This window comes from Odontomachus brunneus, unplaced genomic scaffold (genome assembly GCF_010583005.1).
Source record: "Odontomachus brunneus isolate Ranch 3 - 2012 unplaced genomic scaffold, Obru_v1 Obru_scaffold_037, whole genome shotgun sequence".
Taxonomy (NCBI): Eukaryota; Metazoa; Arthropoda; class Insecta; order Hymenoptera; family Formicidae; genus Odontomachus; species Odontomachus brunneus.
This window is the reverse complement of record NW_022639487.1, coordinates 407,744-425,123: the sequence shown is the minus strand read 5'-3', so window position 1 is coordinate 425,123 and position 17,380 is coordinate 407,744. Positions and strand designations below refer to the sequence as shown.

The following is a 17,380-nucleotide window of genomic DNA, read 5'->3' as shown; positions in this document are numbered from 1 at the left end:
ATTTCAAGGTTATGGTGTTGCCAGATGTTCAACCTTACGATATGACATTTTACATCTGACAATTTCAACTATAACTTACTGGTAGGGCCATCTTTTGTCAAACGGCGGAGACTTATTTGTACTCCCAATATACACACACCACATACACACGCACACACACACACACATCATCATACACGCACACAATAGATTAATAAAGTTTTTAATATATGATATAATTAACATCTGTATTATTCACTTATAGTTTCAATATACTTTTCCTTTATACATGCAATTGTGGCATAACAGATGTAAGAAAAGGACTAGTGCCAAATTCAATCGAAGTGCAAGAAGTTCAAAAAAAATATTGACATCCGCAGGAACAGAATTAATAGCCGGAGCAGAAAATACGGATAATGGTCCGATCTATTTAAGATCGGAAAATGAGCGTAAAGTAGTATGACTGAAAATAAGTGTAGAATGGACACGCAATACAAATCGACACTTTACCGGCGTCTGAAAATGGGCGTAGGGAACATAGTTCCACCTCAAAAATGGATGCAGATGGCGCATCGAACAGCGTGAAAATCGGTATCGGCCGGATGGAACCCGATTGACCACGGTACGATTGGACATAGATTGTAATGATTAGTTCGACCTGGTAATTCACTAAATAATTCTTTGCATCGGTTGGTTGTGTCTAATCGTACCGTAGTCAATCGGGACGCTTCCGATGGAGTGCGTTCAGATTCCCTACCCGGGTGCACTCTAGTACTAGAAGTGCTATAGTGGCTGCGTTCGCTTTGGGGGCTTACGCACTGTAAGCGCCATTCTATCTTTATCGCTCATTACATGTGGGAAGAAGATAGAATGACGCTTATAGCGCATAAGTGCTCAAAGCAAACCCAGCCAGTATATGTTACATATACTATAGTGTTTTTAGTAATAGAGTGCACCCAGATAAGAAATTTGAACGCAGCCAAGAAATGAGAGAGGTTCCTTGTTTTCTCTTTTATCTTTGTCTAGTTCATAGTATAATCGAGAGTGGGGAGAATGATACAAACCAAGTTAAAAGTTAGAGATAATATGAAAAGCAGTGACCACTGAATGGCAATAACTTAAGCTTATAAACGAAAATTTAACATACAAAAAAAATATATATATTTTTTCTCATTTATTAATATTCACTTATCGACTTATTATTAAGAAAAACAAAGCAAAGATGGTTCCTAATTCGGAGATTCAGCTTATGTTTAGAAATCAGCCGACTTAGCTTTTGGTGCAGACTGTACTGTGACAAAGACAGAGCGCTGTTCGAGACCTATAAGCATGCTCTCTCTTATCTCGCAATATTCAAGAGATAGCGCGCGTTCCAGGTAGTATATATTTCAATGAGTTTACTTGACACATGAAAAAAGTGGTCTGTTCTTTTCAGCTGTACTGCTATACTGGTACAATAAGCTAAAGTGAAATAAAATATATTTGTCTCATTATAATTTATTGCACCAGTGCAACAATGCAGTTAAAAAGAACAGACTTAAAAACAAATGTAAAATCTAGGTCCCTATTCTTGAAATTTTTACGTATATGTAATTTTCATTGCGCAACTATTTTATAGTATAATTAAACCTGTGCAGTAAAATTTACGTGTACGCAACTATTTTAAGAATAGGGGACCAGGACGGCATTTTGAACAGAGCGCACCAATAGAACTAGATTTCCGGGCCGCAAGAGCGAGTTCGCGACGGAAATGCATGATGGCGACGAACTAATGATGGCGACATTGTAATAACAACAAACGCCGCCGTGTACGCGAACGTCGTGTCTTTTACCGGAATCTTTCAATCGTCGAGCGATTTTCGCGAATTTGCAAGGTGCATAATACTTCCAATAGGTTCGTTGGTTAGCCAACGTCCGATTCCCACGTCCAATCTTAACCACGTCATGTTTATGTCCGCGCGCGCAATCACGCGGCAGCAGCGACGACGATTTACGCACATCGAAATGCAGCGGAATAAACGCGGACTGATCGACATCGGCGATTTTCACGCAAAATGTCGCGTCGTCGTGTCTGACCGCGTCGGGCTTTAATTTGACGGCGGGAATATGAAAACGATTGATGCACCAACGATCGCGAAGCGTATATGGTATTATACGCAAAATATTACATCTAACCACGCTCCGACTTTTTCCCGCAGGTTAAACGCAAGATGATGCCAGTACCACCCGACTCGCACAAGATATCGCTGAAGATCATAGAAGCGATCAAACAACATCCAGTATTGTACAGCACAGAGGTGCGAGGTCCGTCGATCAAGTTACAAGACTTCAGACAAAAAGTCTGGAAACGCATCTCCGATGAGCTCGGACTCGATCGTACGTCCTTTGCGAGTTCTTGTTTACATCTGTCCTATTATGTGAATGTAGTATCATTTATTTTTTTTAAATAAGTCAAGAACCTTTAAGAGCCTTTACACATAATTATTGTAATGTAATATCAATTGAACATCAATCCCAATCAATAATTATAAATCTTTAGTTCAATGAACTCTAAAGATGGGCTAAAGATTTGTAAATAAATCATTGACTGGGATTGATATCCAGTTGATTATATTATATTACGATCATTGTATGTAAAGACTCTTAAAGCCTCTTGATTTATTTAAAAGTGACTGAACCTATCAGCAGAACCCAAAAGATATTAATTTTATTTCATTTATTTCTGTTTTTTCTTATTCTTATTCCTTTCTCCTCTACTTTTCACGATATCATCTGTTTCAGTGTTTAAAGAAACCTAAAATATTTTTCTTGTCTATCGATTCTTTATATGATTATGTTCCTCTTTTATATATGATAAGATATTGCATTAATTTATTACTGAATAAATATACAGTAATAGTAAAACTTGATATTGTTTATTATAGCAACTTGGGTAAGATTAAAATGGAAGAACCTTAGGGATACCTATTGCCGTATCTTAAAGTATAAAGTCAAAACAGAAGAGGGTGTGAGAAGAAAAAAATGGATCTTTGAAGATCATTTGAGTTTCTTAAAATTCCCGTAAGAATAATTTTCTTGTGAGAACAAAATCGTTTTGCTGAGTTTCGTTTTCTCAGTCAAGGTTATTTTTATAGGCATGAGTCCGATTATCAACCACAATGCGTAGAACTGACTGAGGAGTATATACAAGACATAAACGCAGGTGGAATAAGCTCAGAAGGTTTACTGGAACAATTGGAGGATCGAAACGATGAAGATTACAGTGAGTACTTGGAGGTTCTCGAGGAAACAACAGCGGATCCAATATTAGAGTCTGAAATGGTAGAAACGTACAAGAGCAACGGCCGGCAACAACTAGCTACACAGAAAACAGCAATCAACTCGCAGGAATCCACGCAACGGAACATCGACAGTTACGCCCAGGAAATACAGTCAAAGTATCGAAAAATACGTCCAAAACGAACGAAGTCTCTTGCGTCCACCTCTAGTGTTCCAAATTCTTATAGTATACTGAAGCCTAACAGCGCAAACACGCTTCTTGATGCTAATACAATAACGAATCCTATTCTCGTGACGAGCTCCGTTTTAACGCCAGTCACGACTGGACCTACAGCTGTAGAGGAATCGGGCAACGCGAAAGAAGATATTAATCAAACATATCTATCCGAAAATAAAAGCAGCATAGAGTTGTTTTTCGCCAGCATGGCGCAAACTGTGAAAAAGTTCCCGGCTAAGATGCAAGCGGACATCAAGATGAACATCTGCAAAATAGTCACGGAAGCGGAAATGCGATATTCTGCACAAATTACGACGCAAACTACGCAACAATTTATTACGCCACCTGGCATGATACCGAAGCTAGTATTGATACCTTGCAACAAGTTAGATAATCAAGGTATTAAAGACTGATACTGATAAGTCGTATTTCTGAATTAATTTGATGGATAAAGACTTATCAGATTTAACAACGGTACAATGCAATGTACCTCTGTCTGTCGTCTGTTTGATTTATGAGAATAAGTGAGCATTTTTGCTGACGATTTCTCATTATTAGGATGTGAAAGTTTACGAGATATCGTAATGAAAATGAATCGAACTATACAAAGTTATAAGATAGAATCAACTGTCTATCAATAACATAGGTATTAGAGTGTTTTTTCTCTTTTTTTTAATAATGTATACAAAAGCAAGCAGAAATGCATAAAATACTTATTCATAGAAATAGAGTATTGCTTATTTTGTTAAATATATGATTGAGTAACTATTGTCAGGAAAAGATTAGTCTAGAATTTGAATTTGAACAATGTATAAAATATATGTTAGCATCATTCATGAAGTGAGATGAAATTTTACAAATTTGTGCATTTTATTTATATAACTACCATTACTTATAGTAGCTATATAAATCTATGTTATTAGAGAATGATTGTTCAAGCTATATAAATATATGTTATTAGAGAATGATTGTTCAAGCATTGTTCAAATATTACATTCTATTTTCTTGTTCATTAATAAAACTAATACAAAATACAACATTGTAAGAAGCATATAACAAAATGATGGCTGAATATTTTAACTAGATATCATAATATTCTTAGTGATTTATATCTTCTGTTACTGTAGAGAAACTATCCTTTTCTTATTTTGTAAATTATTGTCAGAAAAAAGAAATATAATTAAAAATTATGTGACTGTGTACTTTTTTTTAGGAAACAACATATTTTACTAAAACGATGTCAAAATGGATCAACAAAATCTCATTACAGATAACAATATATTTAACAGTTAATTCCAAAGTAACTTTCCAAAATAATAAATATCCTAAATATAATATATTCAATGATTAATTAATGCATTTGAATAAGAGAATCAAATATATATTTTGTTTTTTTTCTTAAACAATTATTTAAAAAAGAATAGTGTATTGTTTTCATGTTTTAATAATATCAAGAATTATGTTTTTTTTGTTATAACCAATTGTTAGAAGTCAGATGATAAAATCTTTTCGAAACAATTATGAAGGATAAGCTCGGCAAGTATAGCTAACACTTGCTAAATTCTATTTTAGTAAATTGATATCTACATTTATAGCAAATGAATAAATTGTAAAATGCAACTGAAAAATGTTTCTAAACAATTCTTCATGCCTATGCAATAACTGTGGATTGCGTTTGCGATAAATCGATTATAAAATAATAACATTTGTGGCGCACTGCACATAATCGTAGGAAAAAAGTCGATTTAAAGTTTGATGTTAGAAAAAATATGCATTATATACAGGAAATATTAATTGATGTCTACATTAATATAGAGAAAACGAGCAAATATAATCAGTCTTTCATAAGCTATCATATATATATATATATTTTTTTTTTTTTTGATAAGAGCTTGTCCGATAGTTTTAATTATAAGAGTTACTAATAGGATGTTAGTAACTCCTTTAGGATATTAGATTCTCCTGTTGACTGTTATTATGGCTGTGTTTCAAAATTATTGATAGTGCTGAAAATCTATAATATATGTAACATAAACTATAGCTTTTTGCTATAGTTAGGCAATGAATTTTGCAACACAGCTTATGCAATCACGTGTAAATAACGTGTATCGTAGATTGTGTGCGATAAAAAAATAAAGCGATATGATAACGAATCGAAAAATGTATTTTTTCCTATTTATCAACGTGAAGTCACAGTTTTCCCTTCCACGAAGAATGACTATAAATTCATAATCATTGTCGTGATATAAATATTTTGACTCCGAATTCACTGCGTTCATTGACTGTCACAGAGAGGCACGGAACTTTATATCCTATCGCTGATTATATTTTTATAGTCTTGACGCGAAACAATAAAAAATAATTTAAAGAGAAAAGAAATAAGAAGAGAAAAAGGTAGTTTTGACACTGTCCAAAAAAGAGCGAATACTTATTGGAATACAAAAAAGTACGGCATAACCGTTTTCCGAAAGTGGTTAAGTGGTTGCACATTCTCCAACAAGTAACAAAAGTTTCAAAATTGACAAAAATGTTGCGACATTTGACATGTGGGAAAGGACATGTAAGCTTTTTGAAACACTGCTCAGCAATTCAATTAGTAATAAATCCGTCCAGAAAGCAGGTAATTTATATAAAATATGTAATAGTAAAGAGTGTATTGTTCGACTGAGGTTATAAATTGATCAGACAGTTTCCCGTTAACTATGAAATAAAAGTTATTAAATTACCAATATTTGTTGTTACAATAATAATTATAATTAATGTATAACCTATAGAAGCACACTGTAAGCATATCTCATTTATTACACATACTTATAAAGATGTGATAAACTTGTTCCATTTTTATTTGCATGTATATTACACTTTTGAAAGGTAGAAATTAATAAAAAAATATAAGTTAAGAAAATGCAGCTAAAGGAAAATTTTAATTTTACACAATATTAACACAATAATTACTACTATATTAAATTTGCAGTGTTCAGAAGCCAAGGACAAAGATGAAGATATAAATAAATATAGAAACTTTAATGACACTACTATTGCAAGTAAAAAAATGTTGAAAAGTTTAAAACAAGATTGGTCATCATTGAAGAAATTGAAGAAAATATTTTCAAATGACACACTATTATCAGACTTGGAAATTAAATGGAGAAAAGCCGATTATATTCCATACCAGTGTGATGTACTTATTATTGGCGGTGGTGCAATAGGTAGTTCAATAGCATATTGGTTAAAGAAGATGATACACAGAGATGAATTTAATGTTGGCGTAATTGAGAAGGATCCTACAGTAAGATCATTTCATGAGAACATCTTTTTGAATTCTAAAATATATTTCCTTATTTTATTGGAATATAACAGTAACTAAAATTTAAAATTGTATTTAATTTTAATTGTTTTAGTATGCAAAGGCTTCTACAACTCTCTCTGTAGGCGGCCTACGCCAACAATTCTCTCTTGAAGAAAATATTGAGATGTCATTATATGGGGCAGAATTTCTGCGTAATATCAATGAATATCTGAGTATACCTTATGAAAATCCCATCGATATAAACTTTCATCCTTATGGCTACTTAATATTGGCAAGTGAAAAAGGTGCTGAGACACTGGTAAACAATTCCAAGCTACAGAATTCTTTAGGAGCCAAAAATGTGGTTCTCACTCAGGAAAAATTGAAGCGCATGTTTCCTTGGTTGAATACTGATGGGATCGCGGCGGGTTGTCTCGGTCTTGAAAAGGAAGGATGGTTTGATCCATGGTCTTTGTTGTGCGCCTTGAAAAATAAAGCTAATTACTTAGGTGCTCACTACATTAACGGAGAAGTTAAAGCTTTCCAGTATAGGATAATTCCGGGTGCTTACGACAATGATATGGAACCTGTAAAAAAATTAGATGAAGTAGTTGTAAGTAAATATTTACAAACTGATTATATATTTGCTTAACTAGTTTGTTCAAACGTCAGCAAGATATTTTGCGACCTAATAAATCCCAACAAAAGACATCGCTGGGAATACATATCTGTAAAACGCAGTTTCTCGTAAAAGTTTATGTGTAAGCGAGAACCACAGAATTTTGATATCCAAAAATGTCACATGTTGTTGCGTTACTTCATGTCAATTGACAATCATTAGTTAACGTTAATTGAACAAACTGGGTGGTCAAATCCACTGTCTGGATTTTTGGACAAGTTGTCAGTTATGTACCCAATATCATCTTTAATACTAATATTGCATATTTATATTAGATAGAAACAAGTAATGGTGAGATTAAGAAGATACAGTTTTGTATGTGTGTTATCGCTGCGGGCGCGTTTAGTGGCGATGTAGCAGAATTGGCAGATATTGGAACCGGTGAAGGAATATTGTCTGTACCTCTACCAGTGGTACCAAGGTAATTAATTTTATTAATTTTATTAATACTAAGAGCTGCAAAAATTACTTACAATTTTGCTATTTGCTTCTACTGTAAATCTAATATTACCGGGAAGTTTAAATGAGAATTACCTCTTTTTTTGTAGGAAAAGATATGTGTATTGTTTTCATAGTCCCAACGGACCTGGTTTAAATACACCTTTAACGATTGATACCAATGGTACATATTTCAGGTATATATTTGAGGAATATAATAAATATTTTTAACCAATATTAGAACCGAAATAAAATATAATCATATAAAATATAATCAAATATAACATTGTAGTATTACGTATATAAATTTCAAATGATTTACACAGACGAGACGGTCTAGCGGGTAATTTCATTGGCGGAAAATCACCAGAATTACATGAAGAACCGTCGGTGAATAATTTAGATGTTGACCATGAATATTTCGACAATAAAGTGTGGCCAGCGCTCGCCCACAGAGTACCGGCATTCGAAAACTTAAAGGTATGTATCTTTTCTCCGCTAAATAATAATATGTGCGTGATAGAGATTTAAACTTGATTATATTAACTATGAGATATTTATGTGATCTCTACAAATACAAATAATTTATACATTAAATACAGTTAAAATGCAATTAACTGCGTTATTCATTGCTGTAGTCATATATGTAATATAATTATGATGTTACAAAGTATTGACATCTTTTTTATATCTTGTTTTTCAAGTTGCAATTTAATATAATCACAATAAATATTCAGAAATCTTGGTACTCGAAGCATATTAAGTTTATTTTTCATTAGAAATGTATAATTATATTTGTATTATTATGTTTCGACCAGGTAAAGTCGTCGTGGGCTGGGTATTACGAGTATAATACTTTCGACGGAAACGGTATCATCGGCCAGCACCCTTATCACAAGAATTTATTCATGGCGACTGGTTTCAGTGGACACGGTATTCAGAAGGCACCAGCGGTAGGCCGCGCAATAGCAGAGTTGATACTTTATAATCGTTATGTTAGTATAGATTTGTCCAAACTAAGTTTTCAGAGATTCCTAGATTCAGAACCTATGAAAGAAGCTAACATGTTTTAAGCGCTAGGAAAAAAGTGATAAAGTATCGTTTTCGTATTTGGTTGTATCATCAATCATTGTACATTTGTAAATATATATAATTTACATACAAAAATTAATAATTATATAGATATATAATTTATTTAAATAAAAGAGAACTAATGAAAATAACCAAATTTACCAAATTTACATAAAGAAGATGTGTTCGTGACTGGAAGATACCGAAATCGTTATTACTTCCTTTCCGCGATGTTGACTAGTTTTCTCGATGCGTATTGTGTATAGCTTACTTTGCTTCACAAGTGATTGTTCTCGCGCAAAAATCATACATATTTTCACAATTTGAACGGAAGAAATTAATAAACTTGTATAATTAATTTTATTTGTTTAATATTAACTTGCGCTTTCAGAAAATAAAGTATATATAAAGCTCAAATACACTGATGCAGTATATGAAAAAAGTGATGCATACTTATACAAATATATATGATATAAAAAATAAAATATTTTATAGTTCATAATCATGTCGACTGTGTCGACACGTATAAACGTAACATAATTCATCTTCACATTCACGAACGAACCGTGTTCTTCATGAATGTTTTAGATAAAATTTGGCTCATGTATGTAGAAGCATCTTCTTCGCCTATATTTTGTAGTATATTTCGCAGTTGCTCAAGAGACGTCTCACTTTGTATCTAGTAGAGGAGTAAAAATTACGCACTTTGATTATCTATTTCGTTCGAGAGAACATAAAATGTTGTATAAGAGAATAATATCTTACAGCGATGTAATTTAAGAGAAGTAATGTCGGACTGGACGAGCTTTGCTGAAAAGTCTTCACTAGATATTTATAATTGAAATAATCAGCTAATTTATTCCATCCTTTCGTTCTATCTAGAATAGCTGACAATTGCTTTTCTTGTTCTGCATCCAGCCAAATTTTCTGTTGCGTTTCGTCAATATCTTCTTCTTTTTTAATTGAGTCAATTATATTCAATAATACATCATGCTTACCGGATACAAGGCTTAAGATCTGAAACGAAGCAAAATTTTTCTTTTATTGACCAATAGGTAATAAGAGTAATGGAATAGGTATCTTTTGCATTATCGTACATCTGGATCGTTTGATGCTAAGTCGAAGGACGATTGCCCGGAGAGTTCTTCAACATTTTCATCTTCCGAATCCATTTCACATTTTATAATTGGTGTAACTACCATTTCTTCCTATTAGAAAAGTATGATTGTAAAATGTAATGAAAATTGTTTAAATACTTTATTCATTTTTGTCGAATCCATTATTTATTTACAAAATTTATTACATTATTTATTTACAAAATTTATTTAAGACGTACTGAAATTATTTTCATTGTCGATAACGATAAATCTTTTTCTACAAAAAGGATTTTCTTTTAAGGAAAGAATAAATTAATTTAGATACTTTTATGTAGCATTTTCATCTTGCTAGAATTTATACAAAATACATCTCTCACTTAGTAATTATTCTTGTTAATATTATTTTTTTTATTATCCCCGAATATTATATGCTATTTTTCATGTTATATACCACGACAGTGTCACCATATCACGAAATAGCAAGAAAATATTTTGGATTAAAATTAGTTTCATATGTATAAAAAATAATACATTATATATTTGGACATTTAATTACGTTACTAAATTAATAAATGAATATAGACATACTTGATCTGATTCGCGATTATGATTCTTTATATGTGGATCAGCACCATGTTTTATCAGAAGAGCACATATCTCTTTAGCTTTCGCCCCCGGTGTAACGACTGCATTGTGCAATGCCGTATTTCCACCAAAATTCTTCTTGTTTACATTTATGTTGGTCTATAAAGTAAATAAAAAATATCAGTATCATTTATACGGGAAAGATATATCTGTAAACGAAACATTTCACAGTACGTTTTTTAACAGAAACTCAATTATATCCCGATGTCCTCCTTCCACCGCTATATGCAAAACAGTTCTCCCGCACGACATGTCAACATTATTGACATTTGCGCCTGCTTTAACAAGAGACTGCACTGCATAATACGATCCCGCTTCAGCAGCTAAATGTAAAGCTGTCCACCCTAAATCTGTGTAAACTTCTAAGTTAATATCCTTTGCACTCAGTAAAATGTCGACGCACTCTCTCGTTTCTTGAACTGAAAAATTATATTTCCATGTAATTATAGATACATAACACAGTTGCGTACTACATTTTGTTGCTATTATTTTGATTTGAAATAAATCGAGATACTTTAAGATACTCATTTTATATTAATTTAGAAAGCATATTGTGTTCGATTATTTTAAATATTTTTGAATCGGTATACATACATTTCACAGCACTGTGCAATGGCGTTTGTCTACACTGATCAGGAAGATTTGGATCTGCACCCAGCAGAAGTAATACTTTAGTAATATCAGGTTGATTTTGTGTAACAGCGTAATGCAATGCTGTCTATAACACATATATACATAGATATTACAATATATTAATATATTTTTATCATTATTTAAAAATATATGTACCGTTATCTCTGAAAAACTCACCTTCCCAGAACTATTTGGAATATTCACTAAATCTTTATGATCTGGAAGAGTGCTCATAAGTATAAAGATATATTTGGCGATATTCCTTTGTCCATATCGAAGCGCAGAATGAAGTGGTGAGTCTCCGTAAGTTGATCTATCCTTGAACGAGTTTTTGATAATATCTTTTTGCTTCTCTTTATCTGGCTCCACTTTGATTCGTTTCAAAGCATCAATAACAACATTCCTGGCAAATAATTTGTCGGTTTCTTGCTATAAGTACACAAAATGCAACGTTACAACACTGACATAATAATAATGAAGATTGTAATTACTAACATGTTTTGTAAGTCGGTATACAATGAATTCGATACTTGCCTTTCTTGATGGTCCATCGAAAGTTAATTTATTCTCTTCGCTATTGGATAACAAATTCGTGTACCCTGAAACATTAATCTACATTAAACAACACGTCGATATTTTAAAGATAACGTGTAAGTTGAGATCCTAGAATTTACCGATGGATATAAAGAATTCAATACTTTACTTTCTATATCTATGCTTTCAACAAAATCGCGGAATTCACTAGAAGAACATCTATCGTCCAACATTTTCTTTATTTCTGTAGACATTTCACTTTCATTAGAATTCATATGTATATCCGGTGTCGAATTTACGTTGTGGTTAAATGCTACTTGTGTCAACTCGACACTACTGGAATGAGAAACCCGCGTTCTTTTTCTACCTAAAATTAAAAACAAAAAATGAAAAAGAAAACAATTTATAACAGTGTTGTTAACATATGTAAAAATAACAGTGACTCACCTATCATCCGATCACTAGGTTTATATGTGAATTTGATTGGTTCTGAACAATCTGAATCAGAAGGACGTTCTAATTGTATGAAGACTTCTCGTGGAGAAGTAATACTCTGATCTTTATATGGTGGAGTTCTGCAAACATATTAATAGTAATCAATTATTTACATTGTGAAGTATTTAACGCGCAGCATACATACCGAAATACAATGGCATATTGATGATGAACATCTAATTCCGAAAAGCGGCCATAATCGGACCAAATCTCGACATCATCATCGTTTAGTTCAAAAAATTTTATTTTTATATTTTCTATAATAAAAAAATATGTATGTGTGTGTGTGTTTGTGTGTGTATATATATATATATATATATATATATATATATATATATATAAAATATAAAATATAAAATATAAAATATATATAAAATATATTAATCTATATAGTACATGTCATTGTGACAAGGTATGTCGAATAGAAATGCTACAATATTATAACAATATACTAACAATATTACTTACTTTTACCAACTTTTTCTACAAATATAAACACCTCTTCGCCACCTTCACAACTACTTGTATATTTGTCAATTCTACATATTTTAAGTTCTCCAGTTAATGCGCTCTCTATTAAAAAATATCAATATTAAAACTTTTTAATCATAAAAGTATTTTGAAATCTCAATTATAACAAAAATTTTTAACAAAAATTATATCATGGTAAATTATTAAAACTTACTCAAATTATTGATTGGATTGCTATAAACCGTCGACGTAATAGGCCTCATGATATTAAAATCATCTGCTATAAACGCTTGAAAACAAAGAGCGACACTGTTCAAATTTATAGACTTTTGGTAATTCTCTGCATTAGCTTTAATCTGTAATCAAGATGAAACATTACAAAAAAAAAAAAATTATATGGCCGTGAAATCCGAAAGCAATAGATGAAGAATTAGTTCAGGTTTTGTCAAAGTTTTTTCTTTGAACTCTCGCTTCAATCTATTTTTTGAATACACGTTTAAACGTTTAGCATACATTTGTTGATAAAACGCTTGATAGAAACGGCTTCGATATAATTAAATTTTTAATCGTTTAAACGGATTCTGCGACACGTATATATTATACATATATACATATATATTATATAATAACATACGAATAATCGTTTATACGAACTACGGCTAATCATGTGAAGAAAACATATAAAAATAATACGATGTCATTAATATTAAGATTTGAAAATGGCATGTAAGAAGCAAGCACGGATGTCTTAGTCCTATTAGATACTAATATTATTTTTTTAATATTAATATGATATTAATATGAATTTCGGTTTATCTTAAAATACAATGTCATTACTAATTGTCTTTCTTGATTCGCCGGAGAGAGTAATGACTCTTATTTTTACTTAAAGACATGTTTAAATAGATTCAAAGTTAAAGAACAGATATAAGTTTTCAAAAGCACATGTAATCACGATTACTTCATTATATGTATTTGTAAATGTATATACTAAATATATGTTTAAACGTGTAATATGAAGTTTTTATCAAAACCAAAGGAGATGACAGTGGGAATGGAAATAAACTACCTGTGCGTCGTCGCGAATACTAATAATAGCATTTCTGTTTGTACGTCTACAATTTTCCAAATGTTCATTGCGCATTTTTCGTACTAGTTCATCTTTGATGTGTTTTCTCGCGGTGTGTATTATACCCATGCCAGCAAATCTGAAATACATACAAATATTCATATCAACATATATTTACAAATTATATATCATAAGTATAATGTTAATAGGAAAATGAAATGAAAAATGAAGATATATGTCTGGCATATTATGTAGAATGAGATATTAGACATACGTGGCTGTAAAATTGTTTTGCGATGAAACTTCCAAGTAATGTGGTTCATCTTGATCCACCGTACCCTCTCGCTTCACTAATCTATGAGCATGCGATATTCTACATCCATCATTATTTCTACATTCATCATCAGATGTAACTAATGTGCATCGTATTATCGCCTTATCCGAAAAATTATTTAACTGAAAATTTGAAGTGATATTAGTAATGAGAGAAACATTACGCAAATTGATCCAGATAATTGTATAGATAATTTCTTTGTTGGTAAAGTTCATTAAACATAAATTCATTAAACATTAATTCATAAAATCCATTAAACTTACTTTGACTGCAGGTGCAGGTTTCTTTCGCGAATTTCCATGTGGTATACCCACCAAAGCTCCATGTGTTCCCATCATTTCAGATTTGTATCGAAACCTGAATTTCTCTGCTGGTTGTACTATGATTTCAAGGTATGGTTCACCAACTGCTATTATGAAAAAAATTAAAAAGTATAATAAGTTTTTCCTATGAAATTCAGCTTTAAATCATTAATGATACAAATCATCAAGAGCACATGATACATTTGCAAATAGAGATAGTTAGCAAGTTAGTATCCTATATAATTGTCATTTGATAACAATTAAGAATATATAATTAAGAATCAATATATTGGATGAACAAAAATACCTTCATATCTGTATGTATCATCGTTAAGAGTAATATAATCTGTTAAGTGTTGAGGTGACGAGGATGTTGACATGGGAGATGCACTCATATTTCCCTGAGACCCAGAACTGCTGTATGGACTTAATATATTCGTATTAGATACCAGTGGTAAATCTAGAAGATAAAAAATATATGAAAGTATAGCTGAATTTCTTAACAAATTTCATGCTACATAACTCCCTGATGGCCCATATTAACTTTCAGTCTTTAAAACAAAACATAATCATGAAATATTTCTATAATTATTGAGATGTACGTTACTTGGTAAATAACAGTGGTAAATAAAATTTAGCTCATAATACAACATGGTCAGATGTAAACAAATTATGTAAAATTAGTATAAAATATGTTAAAATATGTTATGCCATATATGTTGTCATAATTACAATAATACCAAATATAATGTACAATATAGCAAGTATTATGAAATACAAGATAAATTTGCAATTGTATTGGTCAGTGTATAACAATTGTTCATTTCAAAACTGTTCATTTCACTCACAACAAAATTTAGCACATATATGTAAGTATTACGTTATCAATTCAAATTGCATTTAAATCGAATTACATTTAAACGTATCGATATAACAGGGTTGCGTTCCAAAACATCCTTTTTGAAGAAATTTTACTCGATACTTTATAGTATATGTAACGTGAACTATAGGTATTGAGTAAAATTTTCTTCAAAAAGAATGTATTGGAATGCAATCCAGAGAAATCGCGTGATCATGGTATGGTTAGTACATATACATCTGCACATATACAATCAATAAGTGATATATTTAACGCGAGTATCGTGAGTACGAATATACGAGTGCGATTGTGTTGCGGAACTGCGCAGTTAAAAGTGCAATAATATAATAACAAAAAATATTGTATTGTTATTTCGATTGCGATTCGAAGAGCGATTTCGCGGAGCGAAAGCAAGACGTACGTAAGCTCCGAGGTGCATGTTTATGAGCATTACCGTTGAACGCGAGGTACGACTCTGCATCGTTATCTGGAATGATGTTGTTCATTAGCATCGCCATGTTAAAGTTTTCATATGCGTCGGGCATTGCGTCGAGTCTCTGTTTATCCGATGCAAAAATACAATTATCTTCACTTTATGAATTGTTTGCAAATCTTTGTCGCGCGACGTTAACTTCGCGCGTCGAACCTCGTGTTTGAGAAAACGTCGAGCGTCAAGTGGAACTGCGTTACTTCTCTTGTTCTCTTTCGTCGCAAATTGTATGCATCGCCAGAAGGATCATTACTCACCGAACGCGCATTATCAACTGACTCGAGTTTCTGAATGCGTCAGCTGCATAACCTTGATAGTTTGTCGCAGGTTCTTCCCCAGAAGGTTTTATAATGTCCACTCATGCGGCCAATCGCGCGGTTTGCTGTGGGTTTTCCGCGATTAGGAACGTATCCATGACACGTGGCGCCCTATATGGCTTTGCTTTTCACGAATCTCGGTGTTTTTTGATGCGCTCTTTAACAAATTTATTTTTACAGAAAAACATATTCTATGATGACATAAAACTCGATACTTAAGGTAGCTTGTTATCTCGACTGTTTCTCGAGCTTCCGAATTATAAATGCAACATAAAATAATTATAAATGAAACATATTATTTGTTTTTTCTTCTCATATTCTATCTCTATCTCTATCTGTGTTAAATTCTAATCTACCTTCAATTCCCAAAATGTCAGTTAGATGTATATTTCAACATCTCTCTCATGATTTCACCATCTAGATAGCACAAAATATGTTGGATGTGTTTAAAAGGATACTTAGGATACTTTTTAGAACATCTTGGATTTATTCTGGAAGATTTTGTATTATATTTTAGCATGTTTATACACGAAATAATTTACAATTAATTTTAATTATATCATTTCATATTGTTACAACTAATCTAAATTGTAAAGATAAAAAGTTACAATAGTTTTATATTAAAATTTATAAAATAAAAGCTATTACTCATATAGCACAAATCTTCAAAGGACGTTCTAAGGATATTCATACATCCTAAGAACGTGCCAGAACATTCTCTAAAGATTTTGTGCTATCTGGGTAGATATGAGGTCCAATACATTAAAAATTAATTATTAATCTCAGTAGAAAGATTGAGAACTACTTAAAAGAAAAACTATAAATGGGAAAATGATTATCCCTTATTATTATAAGAAGGATATCGTAAAAGACTGTACGCGATGCAATGTGAAAATTAACGAAGTTTATCGCTGTCTGTCGATCATGAAAGTACCACGCTGTATGAGTCATATTAATAGACCGCTCATATTCTTACGTAACATATTATTTATTCTCAAAGTCTTCAACGTATTCGCAGGCAAAATATGCTTCAATAAATTTAACTTGTCAGGTAATCTATTAATTAAAACATCTCGAAAGATAAATCCCGAAATCTTTTTTGAACAGGATTGATAATTAAAGAAATTATATATATATATATATATATATATATATATATATATATATATATATATATATATA

The 17,380-nt window shown here is 31.7% G+C and overlaps 2 protein-coding genes across 4 annotated transcripts; one reads left to right on the top strand and one right to left on the bottom strand.

Annotated features, from left to right (window-relative positions):
- The first annotated feature begins 1,932 nt into the window (after nt 1-1,932).
- LOC116843991 (FAD-dependent oxidoreductase domain-containing protein 1-like) lies at nt 1,933-9,104 on the top strand. Its single transcript, XM_032815026.1, has 10 exons — nt 1,933-2,355; nt 2,904-3,039; nt 3,114-3,887; nt 5,882-6,095; nt 6,450-6,764; nt 6,877-7,377; nt 7,719-7,864; nt 7,992-8,078; nt 8,208-8,361; nt 8,700-9,104. The coding sequence occupies exons 1-10, from the start codon at nt 2,190-2,192 to the stop codon at nt 8,952-8,954; spliced, it is 2,748 nt and encodes a 915-aa protein (XP_032670917.1). The 5' UTR covers nt 1,933-2,189; the 3' UTR covers nt 8,955-9,104.
- A 191-nt stretch (nt 9,105-9,295) lies between these two features.
- Nucleotides 9,296-16,300, bottom strand: LOC116843949 (nuclear factor NF-kappa-B p100 subunit). 3 transcript variants are annotated; one of them, XM_032814926.1, is made up of 18 exons: nt 16,139-16,300; nt 14,840-14,992; nt 14,494-14,639; nt 14,171-14,352; nt 13,897-14,035; nt 13,042-13,183; nt 12,825-12,929; nt 12,502-12,613; nt 12,309-12,436; nt 12,031-12,228; nt 11,862-11,926; nt 11,505-11,756; nt 11,289-11,412; nt 10,869-11,113; nt 10,638-10,793; nt 10,050-10,160; nt 9,718-9,969; nt 9,296-9,631 (listed from the first exon to the last, which is right to left on the bottom strand). In XM_032814926.1, exons 2-18 carry the CDS (start codon nt 14,925-14,927, stop codon nt 9,506-9,508), a joined length of 2,571 nt encoding a protein of 856 aa, XP_032670817.1. In that variant the 5' UTR covers nt 14,928-14,992; nt 16,139-16,300; the 3' UTR covers nt 9,296-9,505. The 3 variants fall into 3 exon arrangements, with proteins under 3 accessions (XP_032670817.1, XP_032670814.1, XP_032670815.1); XM_032814923.1 differs by having other exon boundaries at nt 15,813-16,231; XM_032814924.1 differs by having other exon boundaries at nt 15,846-16,230.
- Nucleotides 16,301-17,380: the final 1,080 nt, after the last annotated feature.